Source organism: Hemibagrus wyckioides, linkage group LG28 (assembly GCF_019097595.1).
Source record: "Hemibagrus wyckioides isolate EC202008001 linkage group LG28, SWU_Hwy_1.0, whole genome shotgun sequence".
NCBI classification, from domain to species: Eukaryota; Metazoa; Chordata; class Actinopteri; order Siluriformes; family Bagridae; genus Hemibagrus; species Hemibagrus wyckioides.
In genome coordinates, this window is record NC_080737.1 from 13,010,320 (window position 1) to 13,031,447 (window position 21,128).

The 21,128-nt window shown below is 41.2% G+C and overlaps 1 protein-coding gene across 2 annotated transcripts in view; it reads left to right on the forward strand.

Annotated features, from left to right (window-relative positions):
* si:dkey-220k22.1 (multiple epidermal growth factor-like domains protein 9) overlaps nt 1-21,128 on the forward strand; it is an 83,174-nt gene that overhangs the window by 13,316 nt on the left and 48,730 nt on the right. For both annotated transcript variants that reach the window (XM_058383435.1, XM_058383434.1), the window contains exon 2: nt 1,692-1,890. In XM_058383435.1, the coding sequence (XP_058239418.1) occupies nt 1,692-1,890 (199 nt within the window). The remainder of the gene's footprint in view (nt 1-1,691; nt 1,891-21,128) is intronic.

A 21,128-nucleotide genomic window follows, 5' to 3' on the forward strand; every position in this document is an offset into this window, starting at 1 on the left:
CTGACACCTGTCTATCAGGACCAGCATTAACTTCTTCAGCAATCTGAGCAACAGTAGCTCGTCTGTGGGATCGGATCACACGGGCCAGCCTTCACTCCTGACATGGATCATTGAGCCTGTCACCTGTTCCTTCCTTGGACCACTTTTGATAGATACTGACCACTGCAGACCGGGAACACCCCACAAGAGTTGCAGTTTTGGAGATGCTCTGATCCAGTCGTCTAGCCATCACAATTCGGCCCTTCGTCAAACTCGCTCAAATCCTTACGCTTGTCCATTTTTCCTGCTTCTAACACAGCAACTTTGAGGACTTGCTGCCTAATATATCCCACCCACTAACAGGCGCCATGATGAGGAGATCATCAGTGTTATGGTCACTTCGCCTGTCACTGGTCATAATGTTATGCCTGATCGTTGTATAGTGTCTATAGGACAAGAGGGGCACTTTTAGTGCTTCAGGTCTGAGGATTATGAGAGATTATTTTTCATTATAGGGATATCCAACTCCAAATTGTTAGAAGAACACAAAAGACATACAAGGGAAAGTTTTTTTTGTTTTTTTTTTGAGAACTTGGGACTGTATCCAACACTTGCCAGCTTTAGTTTTTACTTTATTACCCATATACATCATGTAATATCATTTTGGAAATCTTGTACTTTAGCGACTCGGTTCAGTTCAGTGTGGGAAGAATATTATTATTATGCAGTATTGTGCTAGGTTCTGCCTGGTGACGCTTTTCCCTCCAGCTCTTTTATGATTCTGATAAAGTGAATAAAAAAAAACCCAAATAGGAAAGCCTGACATTTGGAAATAGAGATATCCTGAAAAGAACATATCCTTATAGTCATTCCTTTGTAATTATTATAGGGAGATATTAATTCTCTCTCTCTCTCTCTCTCTCTCTCTCTCTCTCTCTCTTTCTCTCTCTTTCTGTCTGTCTCTCTGTATGTCTGTCTTCTAATTGTTTCTAACTCTCTTTCTCTGTCCTTTTATTTTTTGGCTTCTTTCTCTATCTGTCTTTCTCGTACCCTTGTCTTTTTGTATCTCTCTGTCCTTCTCTGATTCTCCTTCCTTCTCTCTCCTTCTTCGGTCTTTCTCTGTGTCTCTGTATGTCTTTCTGCTTCCCTCTCTCTCTCTCTCTCTCTCTCTCTCTCTCTCTCTCTCTCTGTCTTCATTGTTTCTAACTCTCTTTCTCTGTCCTTTTATTTTTTGGCTTCTTTCTTTCTCTCTCTCTCTCTCTCTCTCTGTCTTTTCTGTCTGCCTGTCTTTATTATATCTAACTCTCTTTCTCTGTCCTTTTTTTTGGCTTCTTTCTCTCTGTCTCTCTCGTACCCTTGTCTTTTTGTATCTCTGTCTCTGTCTTTCTCTGATTCTCTCCATCTCCTTCTTTCTTTCTTCTTCTTCGGTCTTTCTCTGTATGTCTCTCCGCTTCCCTATTTCTCTCTCTCTCTGTCTGTCTTTTCTGTCTGTCTCTCTGTCTGTCTTCATTGTTTCTAACTCTCTTTCTCTGTCCTTTTATTTTTTGGCTTCTTTCTCTATCTGTCTTTCTCGTACCCTTGTCTTTTTGTATCTCTCTGTCCTTCTGATTCTCCTTCCTTCTCTCTCCTTCTTCGGTCTTTCTCTGTGTCTCTGTATGTCTCTCCGCTTCCGTATTTCTCTCTCTCTCTCTCTCTCTCTCTCTCTCTCTCAGGACCTCAGTGTAACTGCAGTACAGTGGGTTCAGTGAGCCCAGACAGCTGTGACCCTCTCACCGGCGGCTGTAAGTGTTTGCCCGGCTATTCAGGACCGCGTTGTGATCAGTGTTACAGCGGCTATTTCAGAAACCGCACCGGTGGCTGCCAGCCGTGTGACTGTGACCCATCTGGAGCAGTGGGGCCTCAGTGTAATAGGTAAGTGAGAAAGTTTTTTAGTTTTTTATCAACCCCCAACAGAACACTGGCAGCATTTTCCAGCAGCCGGATTCCCTCAAGCAAGCTGACGCACCTTACAAAGCAGTTGCCAAAACCCGTTGTTCCCCTGTTACATGATTTGAAGTCGGAGCAAAATGCTCATTTGCATGAGTGATGTTTACCCTTGGAGGAGTCACAAGTTGAAAAAGTACAAAAGGTGAGGTGAGTCACTATCGTAGTAGGCCATGAGATGTGTGTTTGCCTTTCACAGATATCCTGCGACATACAATCTCTGCCTTTGCATTCGTTTTTATTCTGTCTGTGCTTCCGTGAAGGAGATTTACATTAATTCGACTGCACTCATTTTCATTTTTGCCCTCTTCCATCTGTAAGTCACATTCCCGTAACGTTCACATTCACTTTTCAGTTTAGTTCTGAACATGGCAACCACAACACAAAAGTCGTGTCAGGTGACTGAAACTACTTGCGGTTAACGTCAAAAAAAGGTCACTTCTAGTCGTTCTTTTTCAAGTTCCATGATCTGTAGCTGACTGAACAGGAGTTCACACATTACACGAGAGTCCTCATGTTTATTCTGCCTTGATCTTCATCTCATTGTGTCACCGTGGTCATCGAAGGTCACACGTGAGGATCGTCCTGTTCAGTTTCACCGATCAAAAGAGCATACCTGTTGTCATCCTGCATCTTTGATGTCTTTGATGGTTCCAGCCAAGCGAAACTGTGACCCATAAAAAATGACTGGGTAGAAGCTGTTTCAGCATCAAATACATACGCTACAATCCAGAAGGTGTTTGGTGTTGGTTCAGGTCCCACCAGTTGTGGTGTATGATAATGTCAGCAGAACCAAACAAAATAGCGATGCATGTTACTTCTGTCACTGGTTCGAAGCAGAAGATTTAATAGGCTTGGCGAGATTCCACCACGATATGGCACCACTCATCGTTAGACAATGCCAACTCCTCTCCCGGAATATATCCTGGCAGTGTTCGATGAACTCTGGTCCTCATCAGGTGGCTTTATTAAGATTTGTTTCATTAGGCCTTAATTATTTTTATGGTACACATATAATCAAGACCCTCTTGGATACAGGGCACAGCCGTCACAGGCTTTATTCAAGACCTTGTTAAATTGCTAGTGCTGCACTATGATTAAAAAGCTTCGCAGCTTACAAACCATCAGAGCCAATGCATTATGCACATAATTGCAAGGGACCATAGAATATATTAAGCTATTAATTACGTTCACTGTGCCATAGACACAGGCGATGATCTTCCGTCTACTCATCCAGGACTCTTATAGTCTTGGCAGCCTTAGCTTTGTTCCTTTCTGCATAATATTTATATTCTCTAGACCTGCCAACATTTACGCATTACGTGCAGGAGCACCGCGTTTTCACATCGGAGTGATTGCAGTAGGTTATTTCGTACGGTCTGTTGTCCCTTACACCGTGAAGCGTAAACGTAGCATGTAAAGTCTGTATAATATAATAGAATCATTAAAATCACCAAAATGCTGGCCGATCAAAACGAAAGGTCACATGCAACTGAAGCCTAGGTCTTTCCCATGAATCATCATTAGCACGTCATGATGATGTCCCGGGTTTTATCTAATTAGGTAACTATCTAATGTCTGCATGTATAACGTCGCTAAATTAAATGGGGCCCGAAATGAACACCTGCCCACAAGAGACAAACTACACAAAGGTCTTGCCAGTCACTAGTGTATAAGTAGGATGAACCTGAAACTTGCTTACAAATCCAGGCCATGGAATTTTAATATCTGTCGATTTTTAATTTCTTATTATCCGCAAATTAGTCCATTTTTAAAGTTTTCATTGAATCGTTTCTCTCTCTGCTCTGTATCAAATGATCCTAGTACGATTCCTTCATTCATATTTTTCCGTGTGTGTTGCATATATGCAGCGTGAGGTTGAAGTTAGCTTTGCTCTGCTGTGTCGGGACAGTGTGAGTAATTATAGCCTGGAAGCAGCAGACCGCTTGCAGTTGGAAACCACAGTCAGGCGAGCCTCTGCCTCTCACTTCTGTTTGGATTGGAGAGAGCACAAAGCACGCAGCCGCTCCGGTTCGAGTCCAGACATCGGCTCAGCTCGGCTCTCCCACTGAGCGTCAGAAGAAACATGCGTCCAGAAATTAAACTGTCCAGATAAACTGTCATCCACTGACACCTCTGTTTGGACTTGCTTGTTCTAAATAAAAGATGGAGGCAGATTTTGGAAAGAATACATTTTGTCAGCTCCTAAGAGACTTATACTCCTGAACAGCTGCTGCTGCTACTGACTGACCTTACAACCTAGGTTAGGACCTTAGACCTGCATGAGTATTTGAGGGTTGTCAGCAGTAGCTGTCATTTTGCAGCTCCATACAGCATACACATATGTGTACTAGGGTTATAGCACATTATAGTCTCCAGGCAGAACCGACAGAAATCATGCCACAGCAGGAACTTGCGTCTGTCTTAGTGTTATGATGTCACAGTTTCATAGCCACAGTGTACTGGACACTGCAGTACAGAGTAATGCTCTATTACACTATTCCTGCTCCAGTGTTTCTCATTCTTCTGACTCCCTAAAAAGTTTGCAAACCCCTTCCCTCTGGCTCCTTGTAAAGCATGCTACCACAACCTCTGTTTCTGTGCTGAAAAGGATCGGAGTTTGATATCTCTTACTGCAGTAACCATGCTACACTGCGACCTCTGCTGCCGCTTCTGGCATATTATGATTAGTCTAAAACACTGTGGAAATTTCACCTTCTGTCTGCTTCTACTGACTCGAGATTAGTAGCGGTCACTATGTGAGTTGTTGTATCTGGTGATTTTTTTTTTTTTTTTTTTACACAAGTTTACTATACACAGGTCTCTCTCGCTCATTTACTCTTCTCCATTTCTCTGGACCGAATGCTGCCGGTTCATCATCCTGACTGATAGCCCCGTCTGCTCTGTAACCCCTATGTCACCTTCCTTCATGGTCAAATACCTGACACAAATCCCATTAACAGGCATTATATAGCTTTTTCTTGTTGTTGTTGTGTAATAATCCTATTTTTGGCTGTAGTTAATGGTTTTCAATTTGGTAATAGCCTCTGTTGTGGCATGACCTGTGAGGATTCAATGTCATTCATACAGCCATGCTTAGAAAGGACAAATAAAGTCAATACTGCCGTACAGGAAAGACTGTGACACTTTCAGTGCTTTTTTATGACACTAAATCGGCGTACTGGAAGTCATATTGCAGTAGAGTGAGTAAGCCGAGCTGTATGACTTTTCTTTATCAGCTTCCAACGGTGATGTGTTTAGAGGAAGAAAAAGTGATGAAACATTTATTTTTGTTGTCGAGAACTTTAGTCCGGAGTCTGTGGAAACTGATAGCCTCAACTATAGTGCTTGTTCGGTTCACTTTTAATCCGGATCAGATAGCTGTTCATCATCATGAAGCACCAGAAAACTGTAGGTATCAGTGATATTATTTCTGTAAGCACTCTATAATGCTGTAGAGGATTGTCTTCTAGTAAACACAATACATGTCTTAGATTACATTTTGTCACCTGCTGTATTTTTGTATTAAACATGGGAACATTTACATTCGCAGAAAGTTTATAAGCTTGAAATTAAAAGATGTATTGACCTGTTAACTGGATTTCATTAAAGCTACAATTTGGTAGAATAAAATAAAATATGATGTTCCTGAGCTACTGTGAGTCTTCCTGACAGTCCTGTAATAGTAATTTATAGCCAGCACCATGTCCTAATTTAGGCACAAAAGAAGTCCAGCTACTTCTGACTGGACGAGAGACAGAGAGAGGGGGGGGGAGTGAGAGAGAGAGACCGAGACAGTTAGAGAGAGACAGACTTGAGACTAAGACAGTGATAGAGACTGTTAGAGAGACAGTGAGAGAGAAAGACAGAGAGAGAGAGAGACAGAGACAGTTAGAGAGAGACAGACTGAGACAGTGATAGAGACTGTAAGAAAGAGAGACAGTGAGAGAGAAAGACAGAGAGAGAGAGAGAGAGAGAGAGAGAGAGAGACAGAAAGAGACAGAGAGACAGTTAGAGAGTGTGAGAGAGAGAGAGACAGACAGTTAGAGAGAGACAGACTGAGACAGTGATGGAGACTGTAAGAGAGAGAGACAGAGAGAGAGACAGAAGGAGACAGACAGTTAGAGAGGGAGAGAGAGAGACAGAGACAGACTGAGACAGTGAGAGAGAGAGACAGAAAGAGACAGAGAGAGCGTTAGAGAATGTGACAGTTAGAGGGAGAGAGAGAGAGAAAGAAACAGGCGGTGAGAGAGACTATTAAAGAGAGACAGAGACAGTTTGAGAGAGACAGAGACAGTTTGAGAGAGACAGAGACAGTTTGAGAGAGACAGACTGAGACAGTGATAGAGACTGTTGGGAAGCCAGAGGTTGATAACCAAATGGTTTGTTCTTGTTGGTGTATTTGTTTGGTCATCCGGTCACAAAGCTATTTTAGCCATAGAGATAATAACAACTGGTGAGAGGCTGACTTGTTGTTTGGTGTATTTCTGAATGTTAATATTTCCCCCTGGGTTATATTGCCTACATCTGCCTGCATGGAAAGAGCCTGCATTTAATCTGCTATAATGCCGAGCACCACGCTGTGAGATTATAGCAAAGCAACCCTTCCCCCTTCAACTGGAATTTATGCCCATTTCAATTTGCCTCCGAAGTGGGAAGTTGGAACTCTCGAACCATTTTTCAATCTCCACGTGACATCAGTGCATTTTACTTGTATCGTTAGCAACAAGCTAGCCAAGTACCTGTGATGAGAGAGATATATTTTTCTTCTCAAATCAGCAAACATTGTAAAGTCAGTTATACACCGACCAGGCAGAACATTATGAGCACCTATTGTGTTGGTTCCCCTTTTGCTGCCAAAACGCAACAAACTGAGATGCACTGTGTATTCTGACACCTTCCTATCAGAACCAGCATTAACTTCTTCAGCAGTTTAAGCAACAGTAGCTCGATCGGATCACACGGGCCAAGCCTTCGCTCCCCACGTGCATCAATGAGCCTTGGCCACCCATGACCCTGTCGCCGGTTCACCACTGTTCCTTCCTTGGACCACTTTTGATAGATACTGACCACTGCAGATCGGGAACACCCCACAAGAGCTGCAGTTTCTCTGATCCAGTCTTCTAGCCATCACAATTTGGCCCTTCATCAAACTCGCTCAAATCCTTACGCTTGTCCATTTTTCCTGCTTCTAACACATCAACATTAAGGACAAAATGTTCACTTGCTGCCTAATGTATCCCACCCACTAACAGGTGCCATGATGAGGAGATCATCAGTCTTATTCACGTCACCTCTCACTGGTCATAATGTTATGCCTGATCGGTGTACAGGTTTATAGCATAACTTATTTAAATGTATGGAGTGCTGCTTTGTTTACAGTCCATGATGTGAGCAGCCATGCTGAATTGCTGAAGGAGACAATCCCAAGTTACAGAGTAGGAATTCCGGGTTTTGTTGTTGTATGTGTTTATTTTTTCCACCTCCTGTAGTCAGAAACTGTAAGCACATAACAATGTCATGTGCTATTTATGATCTTGCAGAATAAGCACAGTTACACAGGCATTGCTGCTTGATCTAGCAGTCAGAGTAAGAGCTAACCAGCTAAATGGTGATTCACATGTGACACTTGTACCAACAGTAACAGATTATTTATTTCCCCAGAGTTGTAAATACTTAATGTGCTGTTTTTCAAATTCAACCTTGAATTCTTATTGACCATGTATCACTTATTATTTACAGATGTTGGATTCATCTGTAAGCTGATACAGCAGCAAAGTCCACACTAGGAGACGTTCTTCTGCCTGTAGCCTGCATACTAATACAATGCATTACATCTCAGACGATCTTAATAGAGCTTTTGTTTTGTCTCTTATAGTCACTCAGGCTTTTCTGAAACACGTCAAACATGTCGTCACTATACCACAGAATATTAACGTGCATCAGATTTGCTATTCAAATACAGATCTTGTGTTATACCAGGAGAGTAAACTGAGCTGCCGACATGCCAGCACTGCAATGTTCTGGGAGGAGTAGGTCAATATAAAATCATATAGCCGCTGCAGATCAATATTACGTGAGAATCTGCAGTGCTCATTTAATTGACGACAGACTTAGCAATTCCTGGACTCCCGATTAATTCCTAAAGTACAACATTAACGCTAAAACCGTATTTTACTCACCGATACCTGAAAAGTCAACACGGAAGATTTCAAGCTATTAGTGTTGTGTAGGTCAGCTCTAGATACTGCTTAATTGCAGCTAACCTTGGCTACTTATTGACATAAATAAGAATCACAGAGCCATTGGTTAATTAATACAGCGAGAGATCCTTATCTATGCTCGTCACTGTGCTACAGCTAGCTAGCTGATATCTCTAGCTTGTTTTAGCACAGTAAAAAACCCCACCATATGTATTGCATGAAATACTAATAAGACGTTTTATTTTTATTCATAGTTATTGTGAACAAGCAGGCACAGTATCTCTTTTTCTGAACAGCCAAAGGAAGACAACAGAGAAGCATTTCACAGTAGAAACATTTTTGTTCAGGAGATCTTTTATAAAATGAAAAGCTGCATCAGAGTGATTTAAGCACTGACTTTTTGTCTAGACAACAAACGTGCGACCACACAACATCATCGTGTGCGTATTATTTCACTTAACTAGATAAATATCTCCTCATACTTCATCAAATTATGATTGCTAACACATTTTAGCCTAGATAATTACGTTTCTGGGCATCAAACCATAGAACTGGGTGACACATAACCCTGGTGGGCCGGCTAATGGATGAATCATTTATCCGCCATTAATTTAAAATTAATGTGCATTGTTTTTCCCCACAATTCATTTCACAGGGTTAAAGACCCTGGCTTTATGGAACACACATCATGCATGGAAATTCAGGCAGATCGGTGCTCTCAGGTATCATCTGTGTTGGGCTGGTAGTGAGTGACGTATGGAAAACTGTATTGAATATAGACGTCGTCGTGCCGCTCGCACCCCATTAATATGAAGTTCAAACAAACAAGGCTCTAGGCAAAATGCCATTTGTCTTCTAGTTTTCCAGGGGCAGGTGGTGGCTGCAAGTATATCCCATGTTTATTCGAGAGTGTGTTTCGGTTGCTGTGTGGTCTAATAACATGGTTTCTATTGAAGTGGCATCTTCAACAGTTTCCTTTTCAATACAGAAAACTAATTACGGTCTTGTTTATGGTTTAGATGACTGTGAGGACCGATGCATTCATGGTTCCGGATGGATGTGTTTACTTACTTACATCATGCTGCACCACATACTGCAGAAACCTCACATGCTAAAAACAGCCAGAGTCATCCCAGTGTCCATTAGACTCTTAACACGCCCACACACACACACACACACACACATCAACCTACAATACATCAGCATCCAAGTCATGATCTCTGAAGTAATAATTGAGTCCTGATTTGATTAGACCTGATCTGTCTTTCAGACTTGGATATAAATAAATCCGAGAGCCAAGCCATGAGCTGGTCAGCCACAGTAGCCATAATGAGATTTTCACAATTGAGCCAAAAACACACACTCAGTCACTCATCATGAATATAGCAGCAAACCTAGACACAACTTGGATGTGGTCAGACCACATGGGCCACTGAAAAGCAACACGCAGCAAGGCGTGTGTGTGTCTGTTTTAGTGTGCGAGTGTTTGATGGTTTTTATAAGAGGAAGTTGAGCTTTATTGTTCAGGAAGGTTCCAGAGTTGCAATAGAAAAGGACACAAACTCCTATTACTCAACACTGCTGCCTTCTCAAATCTGATTGGATAAAAGGAGGTGTTGATTAATTTTTGATAGTTGTACCCTCTGTAGTTCACAGGTTTAAAATGATTGTCTGCATTCTAATATGTTGTTGTTTCTCTACTAACTCATTCACTGGGATTATTTGGCAGACATACTAAACGATTACAAGAATGTTTGTATATACCCTCCCAAGTGTCAGTGCTTTGTAACAGTTTCTACCACAGGACTTTTGACCATTTCGATGCTCTATGGCCAGAAGTTTGTGGACGCCTGACTGCCATATGCACTTGTTCAGCTTCTTCTTCTATGTTTAGTCCCCCTTCGCTGGTATAATAACCTCTACTCTTCTAAAAGGCTTTCCACTATATGTTGGAGTATGGCTGTTGGGATCTGTGTTCATTCAGTCAACTGGGGAGATCAGGTGTAGGGTGAGGAGGTCTGGAGTGCATTCTCCATTCAGATTCATACCGAATGTGTAGGTTGAGGTCCGGGCTCTCAAATTCTCCCACTCCATGTTTGGCAAACTATGTCTTCATGGAGCTCACATTGTCATGCTGTAACAGGTCTGGGCCTCTCCGCTCCAGAGAAGGGAAATCATAATGGGATAACATGCAGAGACATTCTGTGCAGTTGTGTGCTTCTGTCTTTGTGGCAATAGTTTGGGGTAAGAGCCACATATGAGTGTGATGAACTGATGTCCACATACCTTTATTGTGTATTTTCCCAGTTCTTTTTACTTCTTAACTTTAAGACGGAGAGGAAAAGAGAGAGTAATGAGGGAACTTGTTTCATCAGTATGAGTATTATATCTTATTATATCTCGTTGTTTCTTAACAGCTGTTATTGGGGGGGGGGACAGCAGTGAAAAAGATTCTGTGAGACCGAGGGTAAAGGGTACAATATGCAGGACCACCATCTGTGAAAGAAATCCGAAGAGCTTCCTCACCCACCTCAGGTTTTGCGTGTTAGGGGTTTGGTGGTATGTGGGGCTCCATAATGAGAACCTGCAACAAAATTAGTGAGAAACAGATGTAAAGGAGTTCATGATTCAGAACCAGTCACGTTGCCTGAATCAGCCTCCTTATTGCTCAGACATCAAAATAGCTGCCATGAATTGATGGAATCATTTAGTGCTGTATAGACACAGTCCAGTAATTCTCTGCCGCTTCCTGTGCTGGGTTGTCTTACCGAGAGGAAATGACAGTGTATGGCCTTCACGTGTGAGCCTTATATGGTGACCCATCAGTGTTTGATTTAAACTCTGGCATGAAGCTACTTGCAAAGCAACATCCTCCTTCCCCTGTCTCTGCCTTTACTTTCCACAAATAGCATATTGCTAGGATCTTTACCACTAGGAGATTCTTTTATTTTCGTATATTTTATCGTTCGAATTGACGCCCAATGGAATATGCCCCGGCTGCTCAAAGGCGTAAGTACGTACATACATACTTGTAGCGCCTATTTGATAGACTCTCTTCACTTCTATTTAATAGATTCTCTTTAAAGCTTTCGGCATTTCGATAGTGCTGTTTGAAAGGCATAAAGAAACGTAATACTTAAAGTATTTTTAACTTACTCCGTGGTTATTTTCATAAATTTGAAAAGTGTCCAGCATTCAAATGAACTGCTTATATGCAGGGTTTATCAAGAAATCTGTCTTTGCAAATGCATTCCACGTTACAGAACAAAATGCACGCGTCAAAAGCAATGTTTAGAGCCTACTAGATGAGACCGGGAAGACATATGCGAGTTTTGTTAGATCAGAGATTGTGCCAGGTATTTCTGAGAGCCTTTAAAAGGCCATAATCTAAAGGTTCCTCATTGATGTATTATCTCTTCTATATCTACTCTCTATAACCCAGGCACTAAAAGTCTAATAGGAAGAAGGCATTTTTTATTTATAATATACGCCTGTTTTGCAAATAGAATTTTCCCACAGGTTTATCTCTACTGAGAACCACGCATGTCACTCATTTGTTCACGCCCAGGAACCTTTCTTTCTCAAGCATATTTGTAAGTCTCTACACTGAGGTGGTACTTTCCCAGACTTGAAATCGGCCACATGACAACACCCAGTATGTTTCTCAATTGTTCTTCTTGCACTCCTATCTAACTTGCATCAAGCACCGATGATAGGTTTGGAGTTTAACCTGCATTGTAGACTATGGGTCTAGTGAGAATTCTAGCTTGCAGGTTCACATGGACAGTAAGGAAAGAGGCAGCAGGTCAGGTTCAAACCACAGGTCTTATGTTAGGAAAGAAAAATGAAGGCTAATTCTGTTACAAGTCCTCGCTTGAGTTTTTAACAAGCCAACAAATACTCAGACAATAAGGAAACAAATGTCATTGAAATGTTTTCTGATCTAATCAAAATCTTTATCAGTATTTAGCCATAGTGTGAGAATAACTGCAGAGGAAACGTGTTGAAGTGGGCTTATCGTGTGTATGTATCCTGTTTTGTTATTCAGTTTCATACATTTTGACCCGAATCTGCTTATTCTCTCATGACTTTTTCTTCTTCTTTGTTTTGTCTTCTTTGTATTCCCGTCCAGCTTTCCGTCCGACCAGCACAGGCCGCATAGCTAGTGATGGTGTGTTCTTGCGTCCCCTGGTTTTCTCTGAAATTTGCTCTGTCAAGGATGAAATAAATTTCTCTTCCCAGCTTGAGTACAAAGCACTGTCACCAATTTATCAGCAGGTTTTAAGATATCAGCGCTTGCAGACAAGTAAAGTAAAGTGAGATATACTGTCCTGGTATTGTTAACAGGTTCTAGAAGGTGTGACGGTAGAAATGTGTTTAACATTATTGGCTTTATCACAGTTGATTAACAGACTGAGGCTTACGACTGACCAATCCCCCAGCCGACTAAACACACCAGGTTAAAAAGCCTTCCTGAGCCAACATGTTCAACTTCCAGCTTTCTTAACCACTAAGTGCTTTGCACTTGAATTATTGATGAATTATTTCAATGCATTGTCATCGCTAAAACTTATCTAGTATAACATCTAGTTCTTTCACGTTATCATGTCATCATTTCCACATATTATCTCAGTCCTTGACTTAATATTTAACACCACACACACAAATTATATAATAAAATGATTGAACACACATTTATTATTATTATTATTATTATTATTATTATTATTATTATTCCATATGCTGTTTCCCAGTAAGCCAGATGTTTCTTTAGTGGACTATACATGAAATACAATAATTAATAACATATTCAGATTTCATTTAGTTAGGGTTAAGATTTTGACTCTTAAAACGATGAAATTCTGTAGCGACTGTTAGCTCAGGGCATCTGTAATGAACACATGGTTATCACTGTGCTTAAGGAAACAGGCAGTTCAGTACTTATTTTGATTAAAGAAAAAAATAACGAGGATGCCAGATGGATTTTTGGCATCCTTGTTGTTTAAAATAAATAAAGAAATTAAATAACAATGATCCCAAAAATAACAAGGATGCTTTATATTATTGTGCTATATTGTTAACATATATAATATAATATAATATAATATAATATAATATAATATAATATAATATAATATAATATAATATAATATAATATAATATAATATAATATAATATAATATAATATAATATAATATAATAATATACTTTAAACATGAGCAGATAAATATAACAGAGTACATAACTCTAGATATTCTGTTGTTCCTCTCAATGATGAGGCATTGCAGGTCTCCCACATGACTGACTAATATATGACCACACACACACACACACACACACACACACACACACACGACAAATGAGGTCAAGAGAGTTCAAGGCCAGAGTGTGTGTTTGTGTACTTTGTGTGTGTGTGTGTGTGGTCATATATTAGTCAGTCATGTGTATGATGGTGACCAGACATTTGGCCTAGTATCCCTGACCTTTGTCAAGCTGACAAACAAATGGTGAACAGCACTCACCCTCATTAATCCTTTCCCTGGCTGGGTGTTAAGTCTATTTGCGTGTGTGTGTGTGTGTGTGAGCATGTGTTTGACAGGAACTGTAAGTCTGATCTGAATGGTTATGCACAGTTCAGGAAATTGGTAAAGCGTTGCTCAGGAGATTATAGTCATGGAAAAGTACCTTTAATACCCCACTGGGGTTGTGAAACCAGATCGACAAATGACTTTTGCTTTCATTATTTATCAGAAAGCAGGACAGGGAACTACCCTCAAATAAAAATATTGCAATGTTGCAGTTCAGGTTGGAACAAAAAGTAGAATCTGATCCAGGATCGTTCAATACAACTCGAGGGTCAGACATCTCAAATTTTCCTGAGCCTTTGGAGATTTTATTGTCTCGGGGGCTATCATTAGATCTTTGACCTAGTCCATGACTTTCAATCTTGATTACATTGCTGAATGATTTGCAGTGGCATGGCAGTTTGTGAAACTCCTCACAGCATGACACAACCTTTTTTTGTATGATCTAGTTTTATTTATTCATATAACAGCCTCTTGACTAATTATAAGAGCTTATCAATTGCCTCAATTGTTTGACAGTTTAATGATCATTTAGTTGTCTCCTCTCCTTTTGTAATATGTGTCAAGGTTCGAAAATCAGCATTTTTACTTGAATAAATGTGACAAGAATCAGATCGTTGCTTTAAGCATGATTATAATGTACTACATCATCTATTATTTAGTTTATAAATTCTGTTGTATCTAACTCCTGACTTGGAGAAAATAGATGAGGGTTAAACCGATCTCAGTCACTCTCGGCTGTTAGAATTCTGTTGTCACTCGCTGTAAAATAATCTACTGTGCATGTTTTCTGTTTCTTCCTTAAATATATATTTATTTCTGCATGTTTTTTAACTAGCTACACTGTCTTGTTAGCCGTCGTTTAGGATATGCTAATCCTCGCTAAATCAAACCATGTGATTATGGTTGTCGTGCATCGTAAAAGTGTTTTCAAGTATCGTGTTACGATATTATTGCAAGCCTAAATGTTGTATTTTTAAAACCCGGCATCAGTAAAATGTCAGCAAAGGCCTGCAGCAGTTTTTAGGAAGAGATCAAGAGGTTCGTTTTATAATAACTAGCGTCACTTATTTTTATATAATAAAAAATACCTACAGCAGCAGGAAAAGGGGAATATTACGGAAAATACTGCTGACGAAATCAAAACTTCAGGTTCCCTATTTTTCTTGGGAAGTATCTACTCTGTATATATCTTACATCTATATTCATCACTACAGATTTTTACCCTGGTGATGTCAAGGATCAAGCATTACTTCACGTTAGACATTGAAGCTAAGCGCAAGAACACAAAGCTTCAGAAAGCATTAGCGTGGATCTTACTAAAAGCGTGCTACATTAACGATGCAAGGCTTTAGAACGTCGTGTTCAGAAATGAGTATCCCTTTCCTGGTGTGAAGTATGACGAATGAGGAGTGTGCATTTAAAGGTTATGACATTTCTTCTGCTGATTATAGACATGCTTTTAAAAAACTGTTGTTAAATGGAGGTTGAACTCCCGCTTATCTTGACATTTTCATGCTTGCCTTCAGAATGTAAGGTTTCGTGGGAATTGATATGGATTTTGTTTTGCTCCTTGTATTTTTAAAAAAAATATTTTTGTTCCCAAAGGTACAGTGTAAGCACACATTTGAAAGGGGTTAATATTTTGCTAGCATGGTTGAGTGGTTTTCCCTCGACATAGCACGCTGAGTGTGCTAAATTAGCTGGATTTCCGCTAATCCGTAGCTTTAGGGTTTGATTCTTTCTTCTTTTTTTTTTTTTCCCCTTCCACACAATGCGTCCCTTTTTCTTTTCATTCGGGTCAGATTTCCCCAATAGATCACGCTATGCCTTGTGGATAGCCAAAAATGACCATGCTGAAGAACATGCGTTCATCTCTATGAAGCTAGAGATGGACACCAGTCTGCTTCAGCTTTGACCTTCTAAAGGACACAGTGTCTGACTCTGACATTCGCTGCGCTGACTGAGTGGAAATGCCAGTGTCGACTCAACACGCTCAGCTGGCAGATTTAGACACTGGTTCCGGCCCAGGCTGGCATGTAACTGCGGTTACATGTCCGCCGGAGAACTGTCAAGGACAGTATGAAACATCTTCACACAAATGCCAAGATGCAGTATTTTCAATAATACCCCCATAATGTGGCACTTATTGCCTAGAAGCATTTTGCTCAGCCAAGGCAGGTTCTGAAGGACAAGGAACCCTAGTACAATATTTACAAAAGGTAACCAGGCTCATAATTTGCTGGGGCGCGAAATCCCTGGATAACCTATACCAACAAAGTCATGTGGAGCAGGACTTACCTGCTCAATGATTACTGCCAGATGTGCACAACACTAGACAGCTTGATGATGATCTGAGGAATGTGTGTTTGTGTGGTGATGCCCAGGAAGTCGTGCAATAGCACTGAATTTCTGAAGTGGCATTCTTATTGAAGCATATGTGGCATGAAAATAAAGGATGTGGTAGCTTAGTGGTTAAGGTGTAGGCCTACTGATTGGAAGATTGTGAGTTCAAATCCACCAAGCTGTCACCGTGTGGCTCCTGAGCGAGGCCCGCCCTTAACCCTCAATTGCTCAGTTGTGTAAAAGTTGAGATTAAATGTAAGTCGCCCTTGATAAGGGAGTCTGCCAAATGGGAGAAATGTAAATAAGTGCACAGATCCACAGACATGAACCAGCCCTGTGTCTGTACAGCTTGACCTACATCTGTTTTATATACATCTTCTTATCTCAGATTCTGTTTGCCAGTTGCTATCCAGGTGTTTCCCACAGCCCGTGGCAGTTCAGAGGAAGAAACGGAGCCTGCACTGGTGTCACGTGGGCATTCAATAGAGCAGCATTATCTACAGAAATTGAATACATGTGTATGCATGTCTTTTGTTACCTGCCTGGGACACCATTCATGGCCTCTGAGAACAGGTGTGTTCAAAATAAATGGCAGCTACATTTACAATTCCGTATTTCTTTGTATGCTACAACTCTAGTGCTTTGACTCTGTCCGCTTCAAGCTGAAATTTTATGTTTGGCTTATTCACAACTTTTTACTTGACCGTATGAAACAGCAGGCATGTCTCTGTGCTGTGTCGTGTCGTGGGAGCGGCCGTCATTCGTATTCATTTCTCATTGTGAACTGCTGCTGTTGTTGGATGTCTGATGCGTTTTGGCAATTTCCTGATTAGCTTCCTAACAGCCTTGGTTTCTGTCTAGCCCTTGCAGCATGCCTTTTACAGTGCTTTCAGCAGAAACAAAAAAACAGACAATAGAACAAAGGTATGCCACCTAAATACAGGTTTTTGCCTTTATGAGAAATTACGGAGCAAGTGTTGTTTTTGATGTTAAACTACTGTGCTAATGTGTGACAGAGTGCTTGAAAAGAAAAAGAGCTGTGCTATTTCTGATGAAGGAAAACGGAAGCTTGTGGCATTAACAAGGTGTGGGTGTGTTTGTGGTGTAGAGGTTGTGAGGGGTGCTAGAGTATATTAAAGAATGATAGTCAGGTTGTTGCAGGGCAGAAAGGTTCAAGCAATAGGCTCTCTGCATGCTGTCACTGGCCTCTCTCTCTCTCTCTCTCTCTCTCTCTCTCATTCGTTCATACTCACACACACACCCTAACCCTAACCAAATGAAAACCTTTTAACTCTTTTAAATTAAAGAGGCCACATGGGATTCAGATATTCCTGTTTGGTCCCTGCTAAGATATGAAAGCTTACGAATGCACACACACACACACACACACACACACACACCGTGGACACATCAACCTGATCTGGAATGACATCCAAGCTCTCCAAAGCTTGCAGACTCTACTACTTACGACAAATAACCTGCCTCTGTTAACAGATTCTCAGCTGCTGTGAATGATCAAGATGTCAGCGTCACATTGATTTAACAGTTGACTCCAGTAAGTAAAAAAAAAAAACCCCAAAAAACCTTGAGCTGTAGACGAAACAAACAAAAAAAAAAGTGATAAAATTCACAAACTTGCACCAAATCCTGTCAGAAATGCAGCAACCTATTTTCCAGAGTTTGAATCCTGATGATGACAGAGCCATCTGTGGGCAGGAGTCAAAGAGCCTGTACTCTCAGGGTGGAAGCGATGGCATTCCTCTCTCTCTCTCTCTCTCTCCTGCCAATCTTGGGATCATGTTTGCACATGATGCCGTATAGTCTTCCTCAGTAGATAGCATACATTCTGCATTTCACTTTGATAGCAGTGATCTAGAACCAGTTTCTGAATTCATGCTAGCTGGAATCCAACACATCAAGCAAAACCCTAGGCAAACGTCATCATACATAACGCCCTACCTGAGTGTCCTGTTTCGGTTATTAATGTATTATGAGGTTCAGTGTTTTTAAGGCTTTTTTAAATAACAGCCTATATACAGTAGTCCTGCATCTCAATCTGCATCTCATAAAACCCACCACTTTTTTTTTTTTTTTTTTTGCTCACTCCATTCGTTCTGTAGTTCCTGCTTACCTGCAAGCATGAAATGAGGACTGGCTTGATGTATATCACCTACCTGGGGTGCAGATTAGAAATTCATTATAAGCCTCTGGTGTATGAATCGGTAGACGGCCAGCCTGGAGCTTTCCACTCTGTCTTCCACACTCAGTGAGCCATCAGCAGAACTGCTACACTGGAGGTAATTAGCCTCTGCAGTGCTGCATCAAATACTTATTAGTGCATAATGTTGGTGTCTGGATACAGCCTTTCTCCCTCGAGACTCCTTGGTTTATTCCAGTGGTTCATTGTAGAAGGTGTCAGAGACGTAACACAGTCTGGCCCTGTCAAGAGGAAGCGTCCGGTCGACTTCTCCACTTTGCTCGTCATAGCTGTAATATTGAATTGTCAAAGCATTACAGTGGTCATTGGACTCGAGCCTTCTGGCTTCGACTGTAAAAGAACAAAATGGCTCTGATGGGATTGTCAATACACACTCTTATTTGTTTATTCTGGTTTGCCGACCTCGTATGCCCGAGTCTTGGCCGGCTGCATCGATTGCTGCATTGATCGATTTTGGGGGTCGGAAATCAGAAAAAGATCTCTAATCACCCGGCATGCACTGGCTTGTGTCCAGATGCATCATTAGAGGACTTCTAATGAGAGAGCTTCCCCACAGAGTGGGTTGGGTTGGTGGGGGAATGGGGCAAAGACTAATGCGTAACAAAGGAATTGGTGAAGAAATCTCATATTGAGTAACTGGTTTCAGCCCAAAACAAAACACAAACCAATGCATCTTCATGTTTCCAAATACACACTTGCAGTCGAACACATACAACATACTAGCAGTGTTCTTACTATAAGGCTAGCAGATTCACACGGGTTGTTTGTGTGCACTTACTGAGCACTGCAGTCTCTTTCACAGATCTGATGAGCTCATTTCCTCCTTCTTCACTTGATGTAGTACTTGAGAGGAGAAGGCTTTAGAAGATCTTAAAGGAGAACAGCAAAATGGGTTCCTTCTGCTTATTTTTCCAGCAGTTGGCCATCTGCTAACATAAATAGCCATCAAGTTTAGACGTCAATGACGTCGTTCAGTTTCGAAACTTAAAACACGACCGAAGAATTGAAGGTGAAAAAGAAAAACCCTCGTATACGACTCTGATGCAGTTTGTGAACATGAAAGGATCATGTAACAGGGGTTTCGGTGGTGTAAGCACTTCTTGTAGAGCCAAACACGATAATGATGGATAAATTTCCATGTAATCAGAGCCTTTCCCTGGAAATAGTCTCGCAGACTATCAGGATGTCTGTATTAGTAAAAGCACAGACATTGTGAGCATTGGAGATATGGTGTCTAATTTGATGTTGGCTTTAACCCCTACAAAATCAAAGCTTTAAAGGTGATTTCCAGATCTTATGTGTTTAAATGTGACGCATTCAATTTTCTGCATCCTGCGACCAAATAGAACAATACATAACGCTTCTCTGTCACTCTAGTCTGTTGTGAAGATTACGATTAAAAAGTAGTTTCTAAAGGGTTGGTGAGTAAAGTTAGGCGTTCTGGTCTGTTTTATCTAAACAGTGTAATGGCCTTTAAATGCATTTAGTCCACTCTGCTGTGTTTATTCAGTGTGAGTCAATCTCCTTTGGTAATGCCTGGTGCGAGTTGTTGTGCTGCTATAGCTTACGGTCACCAGTGCAGCCGTTTCAGCTATATACACAAGAATTCTATAATGAATGTGGTTTGTTCGTTCATTTCTCCAGGATCCAGGAGCCTGTCCTGGAAACAATGCAGACCTATTCTTCCACTCAGTCATAACTAGGGGCAATTTAGCACAGTCAGTCCACCTACTGTACAGTCAGAAGTAAGCAGGGAACCCAGCGGAAACCCAAACGGTTATAAGAGCAACAAGTAACAAGAGCTTAGTATTGAACTGTGAGGTGCTACAATCTATTTTTGTTGGTTAATGTTTTCGTTGATGCTTTCTGTGAGCGGTTATTTAGTCACCTTAACTTTTTTACAGTTTGAATCTTTTCCTTTATCACATCAACAAGACCTTTCCACCGGTAGAACTTCCACTCACTGGATGATTTTGAAGTCTAGAGGCTGATCAGTGATCAGTTTCTGAAATACTCAAACCAGCAAATCGGGCATTTTTCCACACGCCGATGTTTCATGTGTAGCTCTTGACCTTGTTTCTGCTTCTGTGTTTGCACACGCTTTGGATAACGTTATGAGTAAGCAGGAGTGCTAATAGTTCCCAATATACACTATATTGCCAAAAGTATTCGCTCACCTGCCTTGACTCGCATATGAACTTAAGTGACATCCCATTCCTAATCCATAGGGTTCAGTATGACGTCGGTCCACCCTTTGCAGCTATAACAGCTTCAACTCTTCTGGGAAGGCTGTCCACAAGGTTTAGGAGTGTGTTTATGGGAATTTTTGACCATTCTTCCAGAAGCGCATTTGTGAGGTCACACACTGATGTTGGACGAGAAGGTCTGGCTCTCAGTCTCCGCTCTAATTCATCCCAAAGGTGTTCTATCGGGTTGAGGTCAGGACCCTGTGCAGGCCAGTCAAGTTCCTCCACACCAGACTCTGTCATCCATGTCTTTATGGACCTTGCTTTGTGCACTGGTGCACAGTCATGTTGGAAGAGGAAGGGGCCATGTCCAAACTGTTCACACAAAGTTGGGAGCATGGAATTGTCCAAAATGTCTTGGTGTGCTGAAGCATTCAGAGTTCCTTTCACTGGAACTAAGGGGCCAAGCCCAGCTCCTGAAAAACAACCCCACACCATAATCCCCCCTCCACCAAACTTTACACTTGGCACAATGCAGTCAGACAAGTACCGTTCTCCTGGCAACCGCCAAACCCAGACTCGTCCATCAGATTGGCAGATGGAGAAGCGCGATTCGTCACTCCAGAGA